This window comes from Macrobrachium nipponense, chromosome 31 (assembly GCF_015104395.2).
Source record: "Macrobrachium nipponense isolate FS-2020 chromosome 31, ASM1510439v2, whole genome shotgun sequence".
In the NCBI taxonomy this organism is placed as follows: domain Eukaryota; kingdom Metazoa; phylum Arthropoda; class Malacostraca; order Decapoda; family Palaemonidae; genus Macrobrachium; species Macrobrachium nipponense.
In genome coordinates, this window is record NC_061093.1 from 46,789,875 (window position 1) to 46,817,374 (window position 27,500).

General features: G+C 36.2%; 1 protein-coding gene across 4 annotated transcripts in view; it reads left to right on the forward strand.

Moving 5' to 3' along the window:
- The window catches only part of LOC135206949 (serine/threonine-protein kinase unc-51-like), a 335,180-nt gene that overhangs the window by 222,159 nt on the left and 85,521 nt on the right, over nucleotides 1-27,500 (forward strand). For all 4 annotated transcript variants that reach the window (XM_064238477.1, XM_064238479.1, XM_064238480.1 and 1 more), the window contains one exon: nucleotides 19,237-19,287. In XM_064238477.1, the coding sequence (XP_064094547.1) occupies nucleotides 19,237-19,287 (51 nt within the window). The remainder of the gene's footprint in view (nucleotides 1-19,236; nucleotides 19,288-27,500) is intronic.

Consider the following 27,500-nt stretch of genomic DNA (forward strand, 5'->3'; position numbering starts at 1 on the left):
TTTAAGGGTTCCTTGGTGTTCAATGACGAAATTACATTTGGTCTGCCATTGAGATATAGGTACTGATGATAGGTATTGTTGATGAAATCAAATTTTTGTGATCGACTAGGCGTATTAGATCCCGAACCATCTTTTTTTTTCCCCACTGGACCCGTCCGCCAGCCACAGTGTCGCACTTAATTACTGTGTTCATTACATCTGGCAGCACTTAACAGTATTAAAACCACTTAATGATACTGCCGTCCTCCGTAATTAAGGTGCTGTGCGGTACTTTCCGCTGAGTACAACATTTTACAGCTCCCCAGTGACACTTCAGTTGACTTTTAACTGACGCCTTCGAGAGAGGAATTTAGCTGACGTCATCAGAAGGCAGGGGATGGTGAGATGACCAGTTCCTCGGTAACCGTTCGGTTGACCTAACTGACGCCTTCACCTGACTTCATCTGACTTCTGTGGTTGTGATGGTACTTCATCTGTTACCTTCAATTGGTTTCAACTGAGACTCTTAACGGACAAGACTGCCAGATCCACGATGCCACTTCAGTTATTTTAAGTAGTCTTAAGTAACATCTCCGACTGAGTTCAGTTGTGTGTTTGTTTGTTTGTTTGTCTGGTATTTTTACGTTGCATGGAACCAGTGGTTATTCAGTAACGGGACAAACGGCTTTACGTGAGATTCCGAACCACATCGAGAGTGAACTTCTATCACCAGAAATACACATCTCTAACCCCTCGGTGGAACGCCCTAGGTGGCACGTCAAGTTGGGCGTTTGAAGTGACGTCATTGTTAAAGGTGCGGTAACAACGTGCATCTTCGTCTTAACAATTAGCAAAGAACAAAATGATTATGCTAATTTTATCTTTGCTTCGTCGCTGGGGGCTGTGGTGGTTTGAATTACAGCAATGCACGAAGAGAGTTTGTTTTTCGATCTTCTTGAATGAACCAAAATAAACGGAAACGTGAATAAAATGAAATAATCTCTTAAACCCTTGTCAGTGTCAAAAAACTTATTCATGCCGATCTGCACACATGCATGAACTAACAAAGTAAATGCATATCTGGAGAGAGAGAGAGAGAGAGAGAGAGAGAGAGAGAGAGAGAGAGAGAGAGAGATTATCTTTTCGATCATTTTGTTTTCCAGTGTCCCTGACTTGAGAATTTTCAATCACACCGTTGGATAACAGAGTACCAGAAATGTAGGTTAATTCCCCTCGAACGACCCAGATTTCTCTCTCTCTCTCTCTCTCTCTCTCTCACCCTCTTTCTCTTTTAATTCGGAATTGTACCCTGAATCCTTAATAGGATTTATATGACCTCATCCGGATCTGCTATCGAACAAATAAACTTTTTTATTCCGTAGCAAGCTTGTAGCAGCAGTGGTGAAGTCTCCGTTCAAAGCTTCACTGTTCTATTAGTGGAGGAAATATTGCAGAGATTTTTTTTTTTTTCCATAGCACACTTCAATTATTTTAGCATAAAAAATGTCCTTTGGCGATGATGACCAAATTTGATGAACATGTGTAATGATGTATAATTCACACTATTTTCTTCGTTTTTTCTTGAGTGTAAATAAACACTTTTAGCAAGCAATGTATTTCAAATCAGTGGCAATAGTTAGTTATGTGATGTCTTTGGATAGAATTAACCTGTAATTTTTCAGTTTGATTTTCCTTTTGTTATTGGCACTTGGACGCGCCGTGCATCGATATCCTCGAGGTTTGGAACTGATTCCAGGCGCCGGTTCGTGTTCCAGAATTTATGGAAGGGATTTCCCAAGAGGGCGGTTCTTTTGTGGCTGAAAGGGGGTCCGTTTTGAGGAGCGTTGCTGGGGACAACACTTTGGGATTCGCTGAAGAGGCTTGGGTCGTGTCAGTTCATTCTGTGTTCATACTGCATTCAAGTGTTTTTTTTTTTTTTTTTTTTTTTTTTTTTTTTTTTTTAGAGAGAGAACCTCGGGACCATCATTAGTTCAGCTGGTCTTCAGATATTAATTAATAGGCAACCGGTCAAGTACCTTTCTTTGTAGTTTTGGTTATTTCTAGAAGTATTTTCACTATAAATTGATCATAATGAAGACGATGGTGACGATGATATCGACTGTAGATCAGTTTCTTCTGATTAATGTTTAACGATTAATCATAATGTTACGAGCACGCGAGTTTTTAGTATTTTAGACCTAGACAGGGGACTTACCAGTATTATGCCATAAAGCTTAGCTAGACGTTCGTATTCCATTTCACTTTCATATTCATATGATCAAAATAAAGGGCATTTTTCATATTCTAAGAATCTCAACTTTCGCTGCAAAATATTCAAAATGACCTACGGGCTGCCCCATGAGCAAGAGCCCTTGCAGGCATAAGGGTAGCTTGATCAAAAACAACAACAAGACGTTCGTATAGATAATGGGAGACACGTTAGGCCTATGCGAATCGTTGATTGATGGCCTGGGGTGCCACTGATAAAGAGGAAGAGGAAAACTCGCCTTCTTGTTTTGCTTGATAAACGAAAGTGATCTTTTTTGGTGTCACAAACGTCATCGCTTCTGCGGTGACTCTGACGAGGAGAACTCCCATCAATCTCTGCTGTTGATGTTCGGGCACCTCTTTCGAGCCTTTGTTTATCTGACGCTGACGGGGTCTGTGGGCAGCTTGACGAATGACGAGGGTATGTGGCCGGGTATTGTTTTGTTGCTCTCCAGGAATGGTCGACGGTCTCGTGGAGGCGAATTATCTCTGCCGTTATCAGAGACTTGACGCTTCTTCGTCCTTTTGTTCTTTTTTTTTTCAAAAGATTTCTTTTTATTCCCTGTGAATCAGGTAGCGTAACTGCTGTGTGCAATTTTCCTCGTATTGATGAAGCTTCTCTCCAATAAATAAAAAGTAATTTCTCACCCCCCCCCTTTTTATTTTTTTTATCTCGGTCTTGTGCTACCCGTCTAATAAAAATTTCTCTTTATTTACTGCGAATCAGATAGCGTTATGCCATTTTCTCGTACTGAAGCTTCTCTCCAATAAATAAAAATAATTTCTCACCCTTTGTGCCATTTTCCTCGCGTTGAAGCTTCTCTCCAATAAATAAAAAGTCGTTAACATCCATAAAGTGTGCGACTTTTCACCCCTCTGCATTGTATACTTTTCACCCTTCTGCACTATATTCTCACCCTTTTGACACTTGCTTACGAAGGTTTGTTTTGGTTTGGATTTTTTTTTTTTTTTTTTCTCCAAAAGAGCCATAGTGTTGGAGCACGGCCATAGATGGAGTCCCTTCCCGTCAACAACCATCTGAGTCATTAACATGCTGGATTGATTGCGTAACCCAAGAGGAGATTAGAAGTATCAGCGGATGTTGTTTCAGCCGTTATGGCGTGCCAAGATGAACAGGATGAGATGTGAAATGCCGTCGTGTATTAAATGCTCTTCATGTTTTGCTCGTCGTGTGTTTGAATGTACTTCAGCGCAGCGGATTTGGTTATAATGTAGAAGCGCCTCAGTGGCGTGACCGGTATGGTGTTGGCCTGCCACCATGGTGTGCGCAAGTTCGATTCTCTGGCAGTCCATTGATGGGCTAGAGATGTGCATTTCTGGTGATAGAAGTTCACTCACGACGTGGTTCGGAAGTCACGTAAAGCCGTTGGTCCCGTTGCTGAATAAACCACTGGTTCCATGCAACGAAAAAACACCATACAAACAAACAAACTTGGTTTTAATGTGCCTCATACATTTTACAGTCTTCATAATAAAAATCTATAAAATGTGCAAATTGAGGGTAGTCCAACGCTAGTAATGTACTTTAGGTATCGCTGACCATAGTTGTTTGGTTGCCATATCGTAATAAGCGTCCTACTTTTCTGTCTCCTCCTGTGGCGGAATTCCAAGTTGAACTTGTATGGAAGTTGCAGCTTTTTACTCCGTTCTGAAAAATCAGTCGTGAAATAGTTTTTAAGATAACGAATTATTTTAACTTTAAGTTAACGAGATTACTCGGATGCTTTTGAAGTGATTTTAATAGATATGTTATTTTGGAAATATCTGCTTTGAGCTAAGAAACTGTCTCTTTGTAACGGGGCTCACGATCCGCTTTAGGACATTCATGATGTATAACTGCAGTTCATTAACCTGAGAAAAAAAAGATACTGGTTTAATTTCATGAAATTTCCCATGAAAGTTACCTAGGGTTAGAAACCATAGCATTACGATACGCACATATATGCTTTACAGTACGTATTTATGTACGAGAGAGAGAGAGAGAGAGAGAGAGTAGTGTATATATCTGACCTTGTAGGGTACGCTAAGCAAAAAATTAACAGTCCAGACAGAGTAAGGGGGAAAGCTTAACCGAATGGCCGTGCCCGCTGAACCGAGTTTCCTCTGATGTTCTCAAGTTTTTTTTTCCTCTCTATTTTTTCAATAGATAGGGTTTACGGTACCTGATTCATTATCTATCTGATTATTATGATATCCTGGTTTCTGCCGTCTGTATGCAATTCTGTATGCAAATGCTGTTTAATGGAGAGGTTGGCGCTTGGGATTTTGAGCCGTTGTTACCTAAGTATTGAACGCTTCGTCATTGGGCGGCTTTTGATTAAAATTCTAATTATCTTTTGCTTTTGCCCATTTTAATGATTGACGACATCAAGGATAGAATGATATTATAATAATAGGATGCTCCATTTACCTTTATTGCCGGCGCCCCCCCGCGATTTCTCAAAGGAGAGACTACCAACAGTTATATCGTTGGGTTTTCATATAGCATCGTTCCGCCTTTGTTAGAGTCCTGGGATAATTGTGCCTTAATTGGTGCTTTAGATCTTGCCTGCCTAGTTTCCCTTTCATCAAGGGAAATGTCAGGATTCATGGAGAGCTGGTCTTTTTTGTCTTTGTCAGTCATGAAATTTCTGCTAAATGGTGTCTGCTTGTGTCTGGCACCTGCTCCATTGTTGTAACTTGGGTTTCTTATCTTATCTGTTTTTTTGGTGTTTGTGTGTGTTGTTCTTCTGTTTGTTTGTTCTTTTGTTTCATGTAGTTCCTTCTCATTTACTCGTGGAGGTAACATGGCTGCTGCCCCCTGTTCATAAGTGTCACCGAACAATTTGCTGTCATATTTTATATTTGATACTTGCCTAAGATGGTTAATAATATTCTTATTTTATTTTTACGGTACCGTACTTAATTCCATCCTGTGAACTGGCGATTGAAGGAGCTAGATTATGCATAATTAAAGTGAAAGTCTAATTTATGATTATGAAACCATAGTAATTTGAGTGAGGAAAGTCGTGTCGGATGGGAGACCTGAATTATCTTTTTGCATCCAAGAGACGAAGGTTGATATGATAAGACCTTTCAACTTTCTGAGAGAATTAAAGTATATGTGTTCTATTCTGTGTATTATGGGAATAATCACTTATTACAAAGAACGATTGATTCTGAAGAAATATGTGCATTAGCAAGATTGTGAATGAGCCAATACCAGACAAGATTTTTCTTAGTAAATAGCGTGAGCGAAGTATGTTTATATGCTCGATAACATTATACGTATATATATATATATATATATATATATATATAGATATATATATATAAACGAGAGCTTTCCACAACCTGCAATCGAAAGCTCTCTTATGCATATATATTTCAAATGTATATTTACACTTACAGTGGCACCACTGTGGATTTTTCACCAATAATAATAATAATAATAATAATAATAATAATAATAATAATAATAGACAGATGTTCATAGCAGGTGATGATGAAAATGGCGTAAATGACGAGGACCCAATCATGAACGCGGACAATAATAATAATAATAAATAATAATAATAATAATAATAATAATAATAATAATAATAATAATAATAATAAAAACTATAATTGTGTAGGGGAATGGAGACGGTGGCCTTCGTTGCTACGTGTCTGTTAGAAGAGAGAGAGAGAGAGAGAGAGAGAGACCTTCTTCGCTGGTTGGTCCGTTTAAAGGGGTGTGTTTGCAGAGGTCCTCCAATTCTAGTTTAAAATTGTGCTTATGTGCTGCCCGTTAGGACTGCATCTGAAGGGACTTTTAGAGACGGTTGCATTGGGAGCTCTAATACGAGAGTACGAGGAAAGGGGAGAACATTCAGATTATATTATAATAATAATAATAATAATAATAATTATTATTATTATTATTATTATTATTATTATTATTATTTGTTTTTACTTTATCATATATTTATTGTGTATGGCGTTGATCTTGATTTTATTTTATTTTTTGTTTTTTTATATATTACAAAATGATAAATAAATCAAGAGCAACAAACAAATGACATAAACGTCAGTGTGAAATAAAAAGAGACATTAATGATAATACTTCACATTGATGTTTTTATTATTTATTTGTTGCTGTTCTTGAATTATTTATCATTTGTTTTATAATCGAGCTTGATTTCTTTATTATTTATTCATTTTTGTCATAGCGTGGAGTTTTCATTTCTTTATTATTTATTCATTTTTGTCATATCAGCGTGGGGTTTTCAACTGTCGTTTATTTATTCTGTGACATTAGCACCCTTTCTCTTTTTGCGATTATTTTCGGTAATGCTCGTAGCATTTTTTCATTTATTGTGTAACGTTAGTAGGATTAATTTTACAATGTATATTCTATATTTTTTAATTTCAATATATTTTTATTTTGGTCATCCATTCCGTTATTCAGAGCTCTTTGAAAAATTTTTCTTAACCTCTCTGGAACTAAAAAAAAAAAAATTGCTTCCAGTTGCAGGAGAAAATATTTTAAAGTTAATGACACATTAGAGGGTCAGCAATCATAAAATAAAAACAATTTGAAAGGTAATTTGCGTTGGGAGTGATTGAAATGTCCTTAGTTTCTCCCTGGTACGTTATTTCTGCTTTACCTTTATCCTGGTAGTGACACCGTTTTACGCTGCAGTGAAATGTGATTCATGAAGGACCCAGAGCTTGGGTGACAGCTCTAGGATATGACGTCATACTGTTGATAGGAGCTCGTTATTTACCTGTGAAATATTGTTAATCCTGTCTTTATTTACTTGCCACACGCACCTTCTCGTTTTTAGCTTTCTGCGAAAGAAAACTATTGTGATCGCTTTTTCTGTCCGCCCTCAGATCTTCAAAACTACTGAGGCTAGAGGGCTGCAAATTGGTATGTTGATCATCCACCCTCCAATCATCAAAAATAGCAAATTGCAGCCTTCTAGCATCGGTCATTTTTATTTTATTTAAGGTTAAATTTGCCATGATCATGCGTCAGGCACCGCAACAACTCTGGCCAATACGATCGGCTGAGAGTTTCATGAGCCCTAGCGGAGAGTTTCATACAGCATTAAACGCTGTACAGAAACCTCGATTTGCGCCGAATTTATACATGTTTTAGTTTTTTTATTTCTCTCTCGACAAATGCAGTTCTCCGAGATATAAGTTTGATTATCCTAGTTCCCAGCAACGGGTTCTTATTCTTGACGTTTAATTGTATATTAATCAAATTCATGTATCAATGGTGATTAACAAATCTGACCTAGTACTCTGAATGTCCTTAAAATTGTTTTGGTTAGAATAAGCATATTTAGGGTTTAACCAGACGGAGTTCGTACTCCTGTCAATAGGTTGCAGCACTTCCTCTCTCTCTCTCTCTCTCTCTCTCTCTCTCTCTCTCTCTCTCTCTCTCTCTCTCTCTCTCTCTCTCGATTCCGGAGTCAGCCTTCCTACCTTTACCTTTAGAAATACATGGGAAGACAACGACCAACGCCATGCTACTTCACTGTGAGATTTATTTACTAGTTTAACGCATAGACGGGTAAACGAAGCAATAAACAGTTTGTGTCTCCTCTCGAGACCAACGCAAGGAAGGCCGGGCAGTGTTTGTTGTTGCTTTGGTTCGCTAGTTCGAAATTTGAACCAAGTGGATATAGTTGTCGTTCTTGTCCACATGGCGTGTAGTTGTGTCCGGAATCTGTATGTAACGTTGGAATATGTTTAAACATTTCTATACGTAATACTCCATTGACCAACATTTTGTGTGTGTGTGTGTGTGTATATATATATATATATATATTATATATATATATATATATATATATATATATATATATATATCAACATACATATACACGTAGATATATCTGGTCAATAGAGTATTACGCACAGTTATGTTTATACATATTCAACTACTACATACAGATTTTGGGCACACAACCACACGATATTTATGAATATATAATATATAGTATACACACCACACACATATAATGAATGTGTGTGCGTAAATATTAAGCCACAAATATTGTTCAATATCTGATAACGTACACCCGTGTGGTTTGATATCGAATTCGCTGTAATTTGGCAATAACTTGAACAAAAGGGCTAAGGTTAGAACTTGGTCCCTTGGTTTTCATACAACAATAAATCTTTGTATGAATGTGTTTGTATACAGAACGGGAGTTTGCGTGGCCGAATTGACCGAATTATGTTAAAGATCAATCCTTTCAAATTTTCAAATCACTTGCCGAAATTGTTCTATTAATAATTGTCTCGTGAAGGCACCAAAGACTGGCTGCTACTATGAAATTGCGTGGGAATTGTGAACCTAAAGAGTCAAGTTGCTTCAAGCCTTCGTTTTCTCATACTTTATATATTATATATATATATATATATATATATATATATATATATATAATATATATATATAACATAAGTACCATTTACAACACTATGGTTTGACACTAAAGACTATTTCGGCGAACTAACTAACTACTTGATAAGGGTGGTATTAGTCCGCCGAAATATAATCCTTAGCTTTAAACCAGAGTGTTTTAATGGACCTTTAATACTTGTGACTTATCCTGTTTTAACAGAAGAATTTTATTTACTTAATATATACCCTATTATTTATATATATAATATATATATATATATATATATATATATATATATATATATATATTATATATACATGTATATACACATACGTTTTTTATATGAAGAAATTAATATTAAGGGATAGAAAACTCCTTATCTTGTAAAGAATCCTGCAGTATACAATAGTAAGAATTCATTTCCATACGGAACTTGCACTCAGAGAAACAACGGTAGACTTCCTTGCTGGTGGATGACAATCAATGAGAGACCGTAGAAAAAGGAAGTGTTAAAGGGGGCCGGGGAAGGGTGGTTGAGGTTGGAGGCGGTTGTCTGGGTTCTGGTGGAGGCGGCGGAGGAGGAGGAGGACGACGACGAGGAAAAGGTTGAGGTGGGAGGTATTTCCGGCTGAGCAAGTTGACCCGGGCTTGTGCTGCTGGAGTTGGGTAGATACCTATTGTGTGGCCAGTGAAACAACACTGGATGTTATAGTATATTATGTTACGTATATATGCGTGTGAAAGTCCTATTCTGGTATCGTATTGAAGGTGTGCTATCAAAAGTGAAGTTGACTGTCTTGTATGTGTATACATGCTCATGATGGAGTATTACGTGTTTTGTCAGTATCAGTTTTTTTTTTCTGTTTTATTCCAAGATTGTGTGGGTGCCACAAAATGTGTTACCCTATTAAATCAAAGCGTTGGGTTCCTGAAAAAATTATGTATATACATACATACATAACACATATATAGTACATATATACATACACTTACATATGCTCTAGGAGCAAATTTTGTTTTTATGCAATTCCATTGAATTCAATGGCTTTCTGGTTATGGATCAGGGAGTATAGTTAAACTATTTTTTTTCTAATCTTTTATTATTACTGTCAAACGATTTGATCGGTACCAACAAGCCGTTGAATTCAACGAATTCGACGCAAATATGTAATGATATAATCTTTTATTATTACTATCAAACTATTAAGTTGATCGATAACCAAGAAGCCATTGAATTCAACGAATTCTACGCAAATATGTAATATATATATATATATATTATAAATATTATTATATATATATACTATTTTATTATGTGTGTGTGGTGTCATGTGAATATGTAATTAGTATTTGTATGTACATTACCTATGCAATATACACATACAATATCTTTTTCCTAGTTTTGCTTATTAAATACCTTAGGCTTGAATTAAACGAACACTGGATGGCCATAAGAGTTTGTTGTAAGTGGGCGACAAAACTGGAGCATTATACTTAGATCATTGGCAGTTACAGTAGAAAATTACAGTACAATATACTGTACGGTATATGCCTCAGCGTCCGTCCTGTGGTTGAAACCCCTCAGACATGACATACGATTCAGCCAACCGATGGAATTTCCTCCTTTTTTTTAAATGTACTAAATTTATAACACACACATACACACACTCAACAGGCATGCAAGAAATTTTTAAATAAAAGACAAATAATTATAGCCCGAAAAAAAAATCAGCCACCCCTTTTTCCATTTCTCCCTGTTTTTATTTTATTTTATTCCAAGTAGTTATTCTCCATATGTGTGTGGCAAAATAATACCAACACATTCGGCCTACATGGCTTAAAAATAATATATATATATATAAATATATCTATATATATATATATATGTATATAAAACGTAATCAGCGTAATTGATGAGATGAGGTTTTCCGCTTGAATTCATATTGGTTTTTATTTTGTTCAGTGTCATCAATTTAGGAAAATATACGTTAAGTGCCAAATATACGTTAAGCGCAGTTGCAGCTTATGAATTATGTTAGCGTGGCCTCGATTGCTTAATAAACACTGCTTGCATATTTATGCGCCTAATTTCTAAATATAAAACGACCACGCGAGGATATTGACCTTTAGCAGTCCGAAATGATCGAGCGTTCAACATGACGGTACGGTTATTTGCGATGTTTAATTTTTTTTTTTTTTTTTTTTTTTTTTTTTTTTGCGCGGGGGGGGGGGGGGGGGGCGTTTTTGGGGCGGGGGGGGGGGGGGGGGGGCGTTATTGTGATTCGGCTGTCTGTGAAAGCAGCGGCTGTATCGGATCTTAAAACAAACTACTAAGGCTAGAGGGCTGCAAATTGGTATGTTGATCATACCACCCTCCAGTCATCAACATAACCAAATTCGCAGCCCTCTAACCACAGTATTTTTTTTTTTTTTTTTTTTTTTAGGTTACAATTTATTCACAATCGTACTTCTGACGCGCTACAGGTATCTTCAACAATAGGCCACCACCGGACCGTGGCTGAGGCCACCCCAACACATGAACTAAATTGCGCATTTTTTATGTTTGTTAAATTGGTCTATTTCCCTACGGCCTGCTCTATGAGCAAGAACCCGTGCTGGCATAAGGCCAGCTTAATCAATAAAAAAAGAAGAAGTCTATTTCCATGTAGAGATGTTTGTTTTCTTCAATGACGAAACTTTGGAATAATCCTTCTGTGTTTAACTGACCTATAACCTTCCTTCCTTTCGGAGGCAGGTCGGTCGCTTCCCTGACGGTGAAGCCCCAACCTATATCTCCTTCCTTTCCTTGTTTTGTGTTTTTCCCTAAACTGGGACAGAAGGTGACTTGAGTTGCTGAAAGATTTCGTAACGGACAACTGGGATATTCTGGGAAAGAGATGCTGTACTCGGATAAGAAGTTATTAAAACTATAATGATAAAGGTCACAGTAACTTAGTCACTGAGTAGGACTGGTTTAACAATGTAGCATTCCTTTTGCAACTGTCATAATTGTACCGCGCGTCGCTTTATCAGTCGGTGACGTGTATCATTTCTCTTTCTTTCTCCTCACACACGCACGCAGACTTATTCTCATACACGTGTGTAAGTTACTAGATATAGAAGTTCCTCGTTGGGCGAGTGGTTTAGTCAGGAGTTCGATCCCCTGCTCTGCCAACGTGGAATGAGAGGGGTTTGTTTCTTGTGGTAAGAAATTCATTTCTCGATATAATGTGGTTCGGATCCCACAATAGGCTGTGGGTTCCGTTGCTACGTAACCAGTTGGTTCCTAGCCACATAGAAATATCTAATCCTTCGGGCCAGCCCTAGGAGAGCTGGTCATCAGTTCAGTGGTCTGGTAAAACTAAGGTATACTTAATTTAACTAGATATAGAAATGTGAAATCAGTTATTACATCAGTAGTGTCATCAAAAGGTTCAGTTTTAAGCCTTCAAACGCCTTCGTCGAACTCCCATGAGTTGTAGCTGGAGAACTTCACTGAATAACATTTTTTTTTTCCCCCAATCATGAGGGAAGTACGTCGGCCGAAAGCGCGCCTCGCTGGTCCTGTCACCTCTTCGAAAGTATGTAATGAATCAGCCGTGACATCAGCGGCTATTTCTGGAGGCTACGTGGATTTGTTTGAACATGTCGCGAGTGAATCGATTCAGATCGAGGTGCAATTTTACTTTACTTTTTACGCTAGTTCAGTAAATCTATTTTAATGTGTAGATTTTAACCGAGGACGTTTTATTCAGTTTATAGAAAAGTTCAGTAAATTTTTTTTAACGTGTAACTTTTAACTGAGGAAGTTTTATACAGCGTTTTTATAAGCTCTGGTTCATTCATATGTTTAGTTATCTATAGCTGCTTAGAAACCCTTATATAGTGGACTGATTTCATCAGGCTATGCAACCTTATTCTTAGCACACGTCTGACCTTTGATCATCGTTAATTTAAAATGTTTTGGTTCCAGGAACTGTCAATAACTGGAATCAGACAGTGGTATTGTTTAGATACCTGACCGAAAAAAATGTGTTTTATCTTAATATTTCATTCATTTCGTCTCTCGCTTACGTGTTGTGCGTGCTGTAGGGTTTCAGTGATACTCTATAGTTCTCGTGTTCAGAAAGATCCCAGTTTCTTATCTCCCTCATGGAAAGATTGAATAATTGGACAATTAACAGATTTGGTTTGTCAAAGAATAGGAGAATGGGGTCAGCGGATATGTTCACTTAAGAGCATAATGTCCTTCAGTTCCTGGAAGATCACAGAATTCATGACATGATCACAGAAGAAGTGAAGGGCATTTTCAAATCCAAGGTTGAAGATGGTGCATTGCTGATTGATAGGAAAGTCGAGTGTGATACATAGTTTCATAACGGCATTGGAGACTACCTACCGGAAGACATGCCCTTTGCAGTTACTTTGGCGTAGAAATCGAGGAGTGAGGAGGGCATCGTGATTCTTCAAATACATAGGTCCTGATTATGGTATCGTAGGTTCGTTTCCCCCTACCAGACATCATGATTTCCTACATATTTCTTTGAAGTTGGATCTCGAGGCTTTGTAGCGACGTGCGTATCCAATAAAAGAGCAAAGAATTTGAGAAATCAAGAGGGCATTGTGGTAAAAATGACCAGTAGATTCAACGTGTGTGTGTGTATCTTTGCATGTTTATATATATATATATATATATTATATATATTATATATATATTATAATTGAATTTGTTAAGTTGTTAGAGTGAAGCCGTTTCTAATTTTCTAATAATACCTGAGGAAAAACCAGTTTACAACACGACGCTCGCAATTTAAGAAATTCCAAGTAGCTCAAAGCCATTTGCTGCACGAATCACCAGGTATATATATATATATATATATATACCATGTTATATATTATATATATATATATATCCTGTATATATATATATATATATATATATATATATATTATATATATATGTTATGTATAATGTTTTCTTGTTAAAATGCCTGTTCTCCAGGAACATTTCCTCCCCGAAGAAATCTTTTCCTCAGCAGTGCTGTCGCGCCAAATCAAACAAGAAGTTACAGAGACAACCACGATGGTCGCCAGGGGATTGTTCATGCAGAGATTCTCTTTAAAAGATGTCTCTTCCTGGCTTTCTACTCAAGTCTCCCCCCCCCCCCCCCCATCTCCCATCCCCACCCCCCTCCCAGGTACTCCACACTCCCCATTTCTTCTCATTTTTTTTCAAACTTGCAGCGTGGATTGTGGTGAAAGGAATCTTTGGAGTACTATGGCTAAGTTTTTTTTTTTTTCTTTTTTTTTTTTTTAAGGAGCTGTAGTGTTTTACTTTGAAGATGCTTTTAGGAGATTATTTTCCCTCTGTTTATGTTGAAACTTTTAAAGTTCAGTTGCCTGATTTTTCTTTGTTATTACAGTTATGTTTTTGTTAAACGACTGTGTTCTTTGGTATTCATTTATTTCATTCTTGCGCGTTTTAGTTTTTCTTTCTATTATAATGAATATTTTTAGTGAAGAAGTCCACAATAGTGTAGTGTATGCGTAGATATATATTAAAAATATACACAAAGAGAGTTTTCGAGATTCTGCTCGATTCTCCTTCTCAGCGTTTTTTTTTTCTTCTACTTCAGCTTGATAAGGATTATCTATTGAGCAGGTCCTGGAAAACTCTTTTGTATATATATATATATATATATATACTATAATATATATATATATATATATATATTATTATATATATATATTATATATATGTTATATAGGTATATATATGTATATATATATATATATATATATATATATATATATATATATTTATAATTACATTTAAACCATATGGATGTCTAATGTATTTTAGTGGACTTCCATGTAATTGAAATTTTCGCTTACTCGGGGAGCAACCCTGCACGCTATTTTGTTGTTTTTGTGTTGGGGGGGGGGTAGGAAAGGTATAAAAAGGTCTGGAAAAAGCTGTTCCGCGTTGGGTTAAAGGTACAGGAATTTTAGGGTGGGATATTTATGTTTTATTTATTAGAATGAAAATGTAAAAATTGAATAATGTGCATATTAAACAGCGCAGAAAAATTATTTCTAATAAAATCTGTGTATTTTTTCATTTTCGTTGGTGAAACAACAAGCCATATCTCCTTAGAGTTTAGCGCGTTTTAATTTATTTGATGTAATGTATTTAACGGCTATATTTATGTTCAATTATTTTAGGTCTCAACTCATAACTGAGAATATATAAACGTGTTTAATTAGTGTCCTTATTATTTGATCCTTGTTGTAAGTATGAGTAGTACTTATTATGTGTAAATTATGGAGACCACTTCACGTGAAGTTAGAAATATGATGTTTGCAAAGTAATGCAAATGGAAAATCTTGCTCGCGTTCTGAGTAAGCTGGAGGTCGGATCACACCTTGTTTCGTTTCTTTTTACTTCTACCTTTCCACCCCTTTCTTTCATCCCTTTCCCCTCTCTGTCGCTCCTCCGCGTAGCTCATTTCCATGCCATTATTATTGGCCACTTCTCGAAATGAGAGAAGGAAGGCACCGACGTTGGTAGTATGCAGCAGGTGCTGCGAAATTGTGTTACAATAGAATTTCCTTCGGATAATGGTGGTAATGTTGTCGCTGGAGGCTACGAACGATTTAATATTTTAGGCTTCGGGGATGATTATGACCCCCCCCCCACCCCCCCACCCCATCCCCCGCTTTCTCTCTCTCTCTCTCTCTCTCTCTCTCTCTCTCTCTCTCTCTCTCTCTCTCTCTCTCTCTCTCTCCTCTGTTTATTCTGCCGTACTGCAACGTAGCGGGTTGATATTGGTATTGGTAAACGGTTTCAGTATATAGTTTATTTTTAGTTTTTAGTAGTCCTCCTCATCTCTCTCTCTCGCTCTCTCTCTCTCTCTCTCTCTCTCTCTCTCTGAGGGACCTGGGGCACCCCGAACAAAATGTAAGGTCTCTCCTTCAACTATTTCCCTCTCCTTATCCCCTCTCCTCTCTCCTCATCTCCTCAGCTCTCTCTCTCTCTCCTCCCTCCCTATCTCTCCTCTCGTCTCTCTATCTCAAATCTCCTCCTCTCTCTCTCTCTGGGCGTTTTAATCCGCTGAATAGATAAACAAGAACGGTGGTGGGCAAACACTTTTAGTATGCATTTTTATTTTTTAACTTTCCTCTTCTTCTCCTCTCTCCTCCCCTCTTCCCTCCACCCACGCCTCCATCTGACTTTCCTTCCTTCTTCCCTTCTTTCGTCAAACTCTCCGTCCTCTCCTCTCTCTCTCCTGTAGTTCCGATGGCAAAAACTAAGTTGGGGGGTATATCTGATATTGTAAATATATGGATAGTTTATTTCCTTTGGGTTATTCAGATATATCATTATAAACATTTGGGTCAGATACAATAAACAAAGCTCGACTTTGTTTTTTCTCCCAAGATTTATTTTTATTTTTTATGTATATGATCATCAGAAGATTAACTATTTTTCTAATTAGATTGAAAATATGATACGAGTGAACGGGTTTTGTCTTGCTGTTATCCAATTTAATTATCGATTATTGGAATGTGGTAAATATACTTCAAATGATTCCTGTATTATTATTATTATTATTATTATTATTATTATTATTATTATTATTATTATTATTATTATTTCTTTCTGCGTCTACCTTTACCTCCACTTACTTCTTACGAAGCTGAATTTCAATTAAGTTAATGGCTCCTCTGGGCTTTTTACAAAAATTTTGGTCTTGTTTTGAATGTTGATAATAATAATAATAATAATAATAATAATAATAATAATAATAATAATAATAATAATAATAATAATAAGGAGGGAGAGGACTACTAAGTATAGAGGACTGCGTCAACATCGAAAACAGAGCACTGGGGCAATATCTGAAAACCAGTGAAGACGAGTGGCTAAAGAGTGCATGGGAAGAAGGACTAATAAAAGTAGACGAAGACCCAGAAATATACAGAGACAGGAGAAAGACAGAAAGAACAGAGGACTGGCACAAACAAACCAATGCACGGACAAACTACATGAGACAGACTAAAGAACTAGCCAGCGATGACAATTGGCAATGGCTACAGAGGGGAGAGCTAAAGAAGGAAACTGAAGGAATGATAACAGCGGCACAAGATCAGGCCCTAAGAACCAGATATGTTCAAAGTATGATAGACGGAAATAACATCTCTCCCATATGTAGGAAGTGCAATACGAAAAATGAAACCATAAACCACATAGCAAGTGAATGCCCGGCACTTGCACAGAACCAGTACAAAAAGAGGCATGATTCAGTGGCAAAAGCCCTCCACTGGAGCCTGTGCAAGAAACATCAGCTACCTTGCAGTAATAAGTGGTACGAGCACGAACCTGAAGGAGTGATAGAAAAACGATCAGGCAAAGATCCTCTGGGACTATGGTATCAGAACGGATAGGGTGATACGTGCAAACAGACCAGACGTGACGTTGATTGACAAAGTCAAGAAGAAAGTATCACTCATTGATGTCGCAATACCATGGGACACCAGAGTTGAAGAGAAAGAGAGGGAAAAAAAATGGATAAGTATCAAGATCTGAAAATAGAAAATAAGAAGGATATGGGATATGCAGTGGAAATCGTACCATAATCGTAGGAGCACTAGGCACGATCCCAAGATCCCTGAAAAGGAATCTGGAAAAACTAGAGGCTGAAGTAGCTCCGGGCCTCATGCAGAAGAGTGTGATCCTAGAAACGGACACATAAGTAAGAAAAGTGATGGACTCCTAAGGAGGCAGGATGCAACCCGGAACCCCACACTATAAATAACCCACCCAGTCGAATTGGAAAGACTGTGATAGAGCAAAAAAAAAAAAAAAAAAAAAAAAAAAAAAAATAAAAAAAATAATAATAATAATAATAATAATATACTTTGAGTAAAATGGCAGAATTCAGCGAATTAATCTTAAATATTATCTTTTCTATTTTTCTTGTTACTCTCTTTTCTGGCTCAGCGGTACTTCTTAATAATTGGCCAATATTCTTCCAAAATAATAATAATAATAATAATAATAATAATAGTTATTATTATAATAACACTCAAAAATAACTGTTCTTCAGAAAATCTCTTCGGTGCATAGCTGAAGTAGGCCACGTCTCGAGACTTAACAGTCATGACGAGACCTGTGAGTCATTGCACGAGATTACTCCTTCAATTTGTCTCCCCGGCAAGTCATAATTCAGAATCTCCAAGACGTACCTTCTTTGTAATTTCCAGCGCAATTTAACTCTGTATCGCTGCTTCTCTTGTCAAAGTCGGCGTAGCAAGATATAGCGAGATATTTATACAGCAGTTCGTCAGCTGTTTTTGAGGGAGATAGTCGTACTTTTCAAGAGCTGTTTACGGTGTCTTATTCGTAGGGCGCTCGCGTGTCTGTTGTCGCTGTGCAGCTGATGATGATGATGATGATGAACGTCTTGTTTTTCCTCGCAGTGATGACTCACTGCGTGCGGCCTCAGAACTGCTAGACTCGACGAGGCTCTCTGGCCGTTTATATTTATTTATTTATTTTATTTTTTTTTTTACTGTTCAAAATATGGAAGGAGTGCGAAATTTCAGTGGGAGAAATTGTTCTTTATGATGTATTTTTAAATTTTTTTTTTTACATATATATAACTTTTTTGTATTAATATTTTACAATTTAAAATAAGGGAAGGGCGAAGTATCAGTGGGATTAATTGTTCATTATGATATATATTTTTTTACATGTATATGACTTTTTTGTAATAATATTTTAGAGTTCAAAATATGGAAAAGGGCGAAATTTCAGTGGGATAAAATGTTCATTATGATATATTTTTTTACATATATATTACTTTTTTAATTAATATATTACAGTTCAAAATATGGAAAGAGGGCGAAATTTCTGTGGGATAAATTGTTCATTATGATATATTTTTACTTATATATTAGTTTTTAGTATTAATATTTTACAGTTCAAAATATGGAAGGAGTGCGAAATTTCAGTGGAATAAATTGTTCATTATGATATATTTTTATAAATATATATTATTTTTTTGTATTAATATTTTACAGTTCAAATTATGAAGTGAGTGCGAAATTCAAGTGTGATAAATACATTCTGCTTAAGGGGGATGTGACTGCAAGGGCGAAATTTCCGTACCGTACCATTGGATGAAATTAGACTTCTATTATTGTGAATACTTATATTTTGGTTTTATTGTATAATGTAATAAGTAGGAGGGTGAGATTCCAATGGTTCGTTGATATGATAACGAAAACTAATGTGTGTTTGTATTGTGGGTTAGTTTTCTACCGTTATTGTAACGCTGTGTTGGAAACTGGAGCATTTTAGCGGTTTTTTAGATAAACATATTTAGAAAAGTATTGTTGGTACGTTTTCTCCTATTTATGATTTCATTAATGGTTAAAAAAAAAAGCGTGCAATTTCTTAGAGGTTGTGAATTACTCCTCTATGTTTATATAATTGCTTCACAAATTTTCTTGGTTTTCCAGAATCATGTGAAGTATGTTGGAGTACTAAAGTGTATTAATTTTTTTTTCTTCCCAACAGGAGCTGACTGAGCTCCACCATGAGAACGTGGTAGCCCTGTTAGATTGCAAGGTGAGTTTTTGTTTGCTTTTGTTATTGTTCCATGTGAGAACATCGTTCATATTGTTCCCAGATTTTTTTTGTTATTATTACAGATTTCTCATTCTATTCTCTTTCTCTTTAATATTTCGTGTGATCATTTCGTAATCTCTTTGATTGTGAGGGATTTATTTATTGAATACTCTTGGGTTTATTTATTGACTACTCGTGTTTTTATATGCTGTGATGTGTTTGTTTATTGAATACTCTTGTGTGTATTCACAGTGATGTGTTTATTTATTGAATGCTCACATTTATTGAATACCCCTGTGTTTATTCACTGTGATGGGTTTATTTATTGAATACTCGTGTGTTTATTTGCAAGAATGAGTAAGGTAGCTGCTATCATCTATCCTTGGAATTTGATATTTTCCCTTGTAATAGCTTGGATTTTGTTTTTTAAAAATTCAGTTGTGTTAGGTTTCCTCAGATTAGTGTTAATCTTTCATAAGCATTCTCAAATTTCTATATATCTCCTTTAGGTTTCAGGTATTTATTCATATTTGTACTTGTGAATATTCATTCAGTAATATGGGTTGCAGTGAATATTCATTCAGTAATATGGGTTGCAGTGAATATTCATTTAGTAATATGGGTTGCAGTGAATATTCATTTAGTAGTATGGGTTGCAGTGTCACGAGTAGTATAGTACAGTATTGTGTTTTAATTTTACGTGATGTTGCTGTTTATTCCTGTTAGAAGGTTCGAGTTGACTTCTTGTGAATTTAATTTACACGAGTGAAAGAGTCTCTCTCTCTCTCTCTCTCTCTCTCTCTCTCTCTCTCTCTCTCTCTCTCTCTCTCACCTGAGTTACACACGAAAATGAAGTGTCTTTTCGAGGCAGGGGAAGTAACTTTTGCATTTTTTCCCCTGTTATTGTCATGGAAGTTGCGTTCAGAACTTTATTTTTTTGTTTTCCTTTTCCACTTCAGCAAAATTTTCACATTTTTTCAAGCATGAACAAAACGCCGCCTGGAGGAAAAATGGACTTGTTTATGCATTTCACTTTTCATAGTGAACTGTCTGTTTTATATATATATATATATATATTATATATATATATATATATATATATATATATATATATATAATATATATATATAATTTTCTTTTTTCATGTTTTGCCTCACGCAAAATTGCGAATCTTTTCTTTCATTTGTCTTTTACTGCTACTGAAATAGTACCCGTGGAACTGGATACTGTATTGACAATAACAATTTTTGGTCAGAACTGCAGACGTTTTTCGCTTAGTGAAATTCCATCTCGAAATCATTTAAGAAGGAGGAGGAGGAGGAGGTAGGAGGAGGAGGAGGTTCCCAGCCTTTGTTTTGTTGTCTCTCATTATACGGTGCTGTTTTTTTTTTTTTTATCGGAACTTTTATTTTTTCAACTTTTTTCGTTTCAGTTTTAGTTTTTAAAATTTTTCTTTTCCCGTGGTTTTCATTCAGTTTGGCTTCGCAATGGTGTACAGTTACTGAGAGAGCAAGCTGATGAATTTCGTGAAGGTATACTTTTATATATATATATATATATATTATATATATATATATATATATATATATATATATTTTTCGTGCATTTTTTCAAAGCAGTGTTATGATGTAGATCCATATCATCGTTGGGAGATTTAAAATAAATCGTTCCTTTTGACATTTTTATTTTAGCTGAAGAGAAGAGAATTAAATGTCGACTTTTTCCTACGCTCTGTCTTGTCCTCATGATAATGGTGTTTAATAATGGTGCTTTTGTTCTCCTTTATTAAATATAAAAATTCTTCAGTATTTGAAAAATTATAAATGTCAATATTGAAAGAATTGTTGGGATGTCGTCATTCATTTCAGAAGGAAGTTCACCTATGTTGGCACCGTTCGTGTTCAAGTGTTGATTTTTAGGTCAGCAGGTAGCGTCGCTGTCGTCAATAGTGGAAGATAATAGTTCGCTATAAAAAAAATAAATTGCCTCGGAAGATAAGACTGTGCCTCCCTCTCTCTCAATAAAGTCTTTCTCCCGGCGTGTATACAACTCTGAAGAGCGTTCCAAAATCATACACACGTTTGTGTATGTATATATATATAATATATACTATATATATATATATAGATATATATATATATATTGTGTTTTTGTACGTATGCATGTATGTATATGCAAACACCCAGAAGGAAGAGCGTCAGTTATGGGCAGTTGAATTTCCTTTCTCTCTCTCTCTCCTCTACACAATGAGATTTTAATACAGTAAGTTGACGAAAATCTATTGATATTTAACACCTATACTCCATTGTTTATATATATATATAACTATAATATATATATATATTATATATCTATATATATATATCACGGTAATGATTACATTAGTTAGGGTGCCATCACTAAAAAAAAAAAAAATAAGATTCCCACCATCCTCTTAATAAATAGGATGATCACCCTTTAATCCATACATCTCTCTAGTTTCTCTTATTCAAAGGAAAAGTTATTCCTCTTACCTAGGAACCATTCAGGCATCCAGTCTTACTTTACACACCCTGGTCAGCCATTCAGGGATACATACACCCATACTTATATACACCGGGTGAACACCGGGTGAGGTTAGCTTTCCTGTTCTTAGCATGCATCAAGGGAAGAGATTGGAAAGCATATGGTTACACCAATCCTACCTGCTACCCACCAAGAGCAGACAAACGACCAAACTCCTAATTCTCAGCTTAGCCTAGCAGACTCGGTGGATTCTAACATAACCGTTTTATTTTGGTCTGCTTCGCCTTAGAATTGAAGCTTGGGTCTCTCACTGGTGAGCGGAGTGTCCTTACCACTGCACTACAAGAAAATTTAAATAGTGTGTCGAGAATGATTTTCTGACAGTAATGATTATTTTCACGTATTCAGAGAATAAATATGGAAAGGGCCGAAACAATAAATTTTTATGAATATTTTATATTTACCTCGTTATCTTCGACCTTTCTGGTTTTAAAAAAGCAAGCTTCTGTGGGAAGAAATGAGTTCTAATGCTTAAATTTTTTTTTATTTCATTTCAACCACTTCGTGTTGATGTATATGTTGTCATATAGTTTTTTATTTTTTATATTTTTTTAATTAGGAAGGAGGGACGTTACGTTGCTCCACGTTCAACTCGCAAGAAATACGTTGGACGTTATTGCGTGCGTGCGCGCTACTTTATTTTTTTTTATATTTGAGAAACAGTTTTTGGTGCGTGTCGATGGCGTGCTAAAGGAAAAGACAGCATTAGGCTCTGCCAGCGAGAAAGGAATTAGTCCTAAAGGTACTAATTCACTTTGCTCTTTTTTTTCTATCTATTTTTTTTCTAGGTCCATTTTCCCCGCCTTCACACATTCTCTGGTCCCCTTTTTTCCCCCTCACCTTTATGGTAAGGCAGAATTATGGCGGTCGTATTTTTCCTCTTTTTCTCTCTCTCTTTTTTGAGAGAGGAAGGAAATTCTGTGTTAGGTTTATCATGAATTTTGTCTAGTTTATGTACATTCGTGTATTATGTATGTATGTATGTATATATATATATATATATATATAATATATATATATATATATATAATATATATAATCTCAGACATCTGTAAGCTCTTACTTAATGCCTTGTTAGAATATACGTATATATATATATGTATGCATATATATATATATATTATATATTATATATATATATATATATATATATATATATATATATATATATATATATATACATAGTTGAATTTCTACCACTTTGAGTCGGTCATCTGACGAATGGTTTAGCAATAAACCCGACACCAGTAAGGATTTACAAACCATTTTTCACATCTCAGTGGTGTTGGATATTTCAAAATCACATACCAAGTGAATATAAATATTATATATATATGTTTATAATATATATACTACATATTATATACATAATATATTGAATGTTAGGAACTCGAAATTTGCTTTACTTGACTTCGTGTCCCATTATTGACATGAAATTTACATCCACTTTATGTATTGCTTCGTTGTAACATGATACTAAAATTAAGAATTGTGAGCGATGACCTCTGTTGGTATTTTATACATCAAATATATAAGGTGAGTTAGGCTGGTAAAATGGTCTCGCCACAGGTAAGGAAGTGAACATTCTTGGTAGCTACCAGTCTTTGCTTAGTCATTCTTCACGTGTCTGATTGCTAGGTGGATCTACTTGGACAAGTGCTACTTAGATTTAAGTCTGAAATTTTTTGGATCATTCCTGAAAAATAGATTTTAAAAAATGGAAAGGAAAAATGAGACATTTTAATTTTACAACAAATAAATTTTCGTATGAAAACACCCTCATCTGTTGTTAATAATGCATTTTATCTCTGGGATTAATAAACCATCAACTGGTCGTTTACATGAAAGTGAGGGCATTGCCTTGTGACTGTCAGCGTTTGTATCTTAGATCTTAATGAAAATATATTTCATAAAATTCCTTTATATTGTCCGGAAGGTTTTTCATATGTAACATATAGATAAAAGCTTAAGAAAAACTCTAATGCAAAATTTGCAAAGCTGAGTCAAGTCAGTGAATTCCTGGTGTTTTGAAATAATAGAAATATGAAATTCCCTTGTTTAATATATTCAAGTATACAGTTGTCGTGAATATTGTTTTAATACTACAAATTTTTGCTTGATTTGTTTGAACAGCTTTTTAAGATTCTTAATAAAGAGTCGACCGTTGTATCCACTTGTGCTGCTTTGAAAGTTCAGCGTGACTTTGCGGGTTTCTTGGTGAATGATTCGTATGATTCGTAGAAGTCCTCCTCACACGTGTGATTTACTGCATTACACTTGTATGTAACCTATCATTACTGTGTTTACTAAAGGTTTGTGTATGTTTGAATGGGTACGACCGGTCTCTCTCTCTCTCTCTCTCTCTCTCTCTCGGATGTGCGCCATTTGATAAACTCAATCTCTCTCTCATGTGTTTGTTTGATTTATGCTTTGTACGGTCTCTCTATCTCTCTTGAATGTGTACCGTCTGATAAACTCAATCTTTCTCATGTGTTTGTTTGATTTCTAATTTGTACGGGGCCATGAATGTGTACCAGTTGATAATATACTCTCTCTCTCTCTCTCTCTCTCTCTCTCTCTCCTCTCTCTCTCTCTCTTGCACACGCTTTCTCTAAGGCCTGAGCAACCGAGCGAAGGATGCGTTTGGCAGACGAATGAGAAGAGGTGCATGTTGCGTGGGTGTCTTGGAACGGACGTGTTTGGACAGCAGTTGCAGGGACGATTCGAAATGACAGTTAACGGTTTCATTTGAAAGTTCGCGCCTTTTTTTCCATTTTTTTTTTCCTGCGAAGTAGTTTATGGCTGCTGGGCATATTTTAAAAGAGAACGGGTCTTGTGAAGTGTACAAAGTCGTCATGAAGATTCCGAAGATGATAGTGGTAGGTTGGGTCTGGGGAGGGGGAGGATTTGAGGAGGGGTTTTTGGGGGGAGAGGAAGGATTTGAGAAGGGAGTTGGGGTGGGGGGGGGTGATAGGGAGGCATGACTCGTGGATGCGCGCTGACAGCTGTTCTGCATGACGTCAAAGCCTTTGGTTTAGGGTGGGTCGAGCTCTCTCTTCTCTCTCTCTCTCTCTCTCTCTCTCTCTCTCTCTCTCAGTAAAGACATTTTTATTATTTACAGCGGTCGCGTAACAGAGATTTTTTACTTTTTGTATTATTCCTCATGTATAAGATTCCTCTTAAAAATATTGCAGAATCCAGTGCAATGATTCTGATAATTATGTCATGAGTTGGTAAATAATTTTTCGGTGAAGCTGATCGTTCACTTTCATAGTTAGTTGTTTCAGGTTTTTGTTGGGTATTAATAAACTTCTACGTAATGCCTTTACGTTAAATCTACTGATCTGATGTGAGAGGTTCGTGATCACGAATATGCCACTTCATCAGGACAGTAATCCGCAACTTCCTCGTGCGTATTCACGTTGTGGCTTATAAGATGTTGCGAAAATAGGATAAGGATGACTGTTGATTTTGGATAATTCACTTTTTTGCGTTGACCGTTGATATTGATAAAGGTATTAGGTGGTTTTAAATTGAAATATATTAAAATTTGTAGTCGAAATGAATTTTAGATTACAACTTTTCCGGGATATAAGGTTGTGCTGCATTTAATCTGATACTGAAAGGCACAAGGACACGCAGTTTTTTTTTCTTTTTAGCTGATAGGTAAGATGGGTGAAAGAAGAGTGAGGGCAATTAGTTAGTTGTATGTGTTCGTATATCTTTCCGCCATAAGCCTTTTTCTCCTTTTAGATTTGAGTTTCCTAACCCAACGCCGGTTTTTATTCAACCATAGAAGCTGCTGAGACCATATACATAGATTGTACTCAGGAACAATAGTCTGAAAACGAACTCTGTCCCAGCCATCCTTGTTTCAGTGGAATCTATGTAGCAAACCAGTGCCGGGATTGAATTCGGGAACATGTAGTGGAATTTGCCGGCGATGCCACTGACCTACCACGACCCATTTGCCATGTCTCTCTGTCATTGTCTCTTTGAACGTGACTTTTGCACGAGTAAAGCAAAGTACAATTCCTTACATAAAGTAGACATGACCGTGATTAAGACTGACTGCTCCCTTTATGCTTTTGACAAAAGCCAAGATTACTTCATTAGCGAGGGCAATAACCTGAGAGAGAGAGATGAGAGAGAGAGAGAGAGAGAGAGAGAGAGAGAGAGAGAGAGAGAGAATTGTGATGTAATAGTAAACGATTACTTAAATTAACTCACACACACACACACACACACATATATATACATATATATATCGATGCCTGGACGTAATGTACCTTGGGGTCATTGAAAGTGGAAAAAATAGTAATTAGGTAGAGAAATATATTTCGACTAATGAGGTCCAGGGCTAGAAATTTATATATATATATATATATATATATATATATACATATATATATATATATAATATATATATAATATACAATACAATATACATTATATAATATATATATATATATATATATATATATATTATATATAACTTCGACATTAGTATCCCAATTCCAGGCCACCGCGGAGCAAGAGACCGTGCTGGCAGAAAGTCAGTCAACAAACCTAGAAACGTGTTAATTGACTTCGTCAAATGCACGAGAGCCGATTGTAGGTTACTTGGCTCTGAAGCGTTTGACCCGCCCTAGAAATAAGGGTCTAAAAGTGGAAGTAAGTCTGCGTTGTGGGTTTAGAATTGTAGGTAACCCGTTTACCTCACGAAAGAGGAATCCCGGAATCGAGTCCCAGATAGGGCAAAGTTTTAAGCGAATGCTCCAGTAAATCATGAAGATTATGTGCATGATACTGGCACTACTGTTATGGACCGTTAAAGAGAGAGGGAGACGAGTAGACAGGAAAAAAAATGCTAAATGGCTGACTTGGGCGGCCAGTGCTCTTTTATACATTGCATCATCTTCATACAATAGACGCAAAAATGTGCAGATAAATATTTTTCTGTCTGTCACAACGATAGTCTCCGCTTTATGTTACGTACTGCCATCTTATATTACCGTCATGTCTGTTGCTATGGGAACACTGGCTTTTTCAGAATAATGGAAAGGCTTCCACGAGGAATTCCTCGGCCCATTGTGCAATCTCTCTCTCTCCTCTCTCTCTCTCTCTGATTCTTTAAATTGAAGCTTCACAACATGGAAAAATTGTCACATGTTGGAGTAAAGCAAAATACCTTCCTTTTAAGTTGACATGTTCGTGATTACGACTGACTGCGCCCATTATTCGTTTGACAAAATTTGGATTGCTTAATTGGCGAGGGCAGTAACCTGAGAGAGAGAGAGAGAGAGAGACATTCGAAAACTTTGCTTCTTTGTACTTCCCAACACACACACAAAACATACCTAGGCAGTATTAGCTAATATTCTTTCATCTTATAAGCAGATAGATGTAGACGGTTATTAAAGTTGTACAGAAACAGGTTAGTAATGGATGTCACATTTCATGTACCTTATTATTACCGTTGTTATTCTTAGAAAAACTTACAAGCAAAACAGCCTAGTGCATCGTGTGTTTTTAATAAAAACCACCCCCGCTGTTAGACACAACTTATTGAATCCGTTTAGTGCGCTGTTAGACACCACTTCTTATTGAATCCCTGAAGTGCTCCGTTTCAGAAATGAATTCAGTCT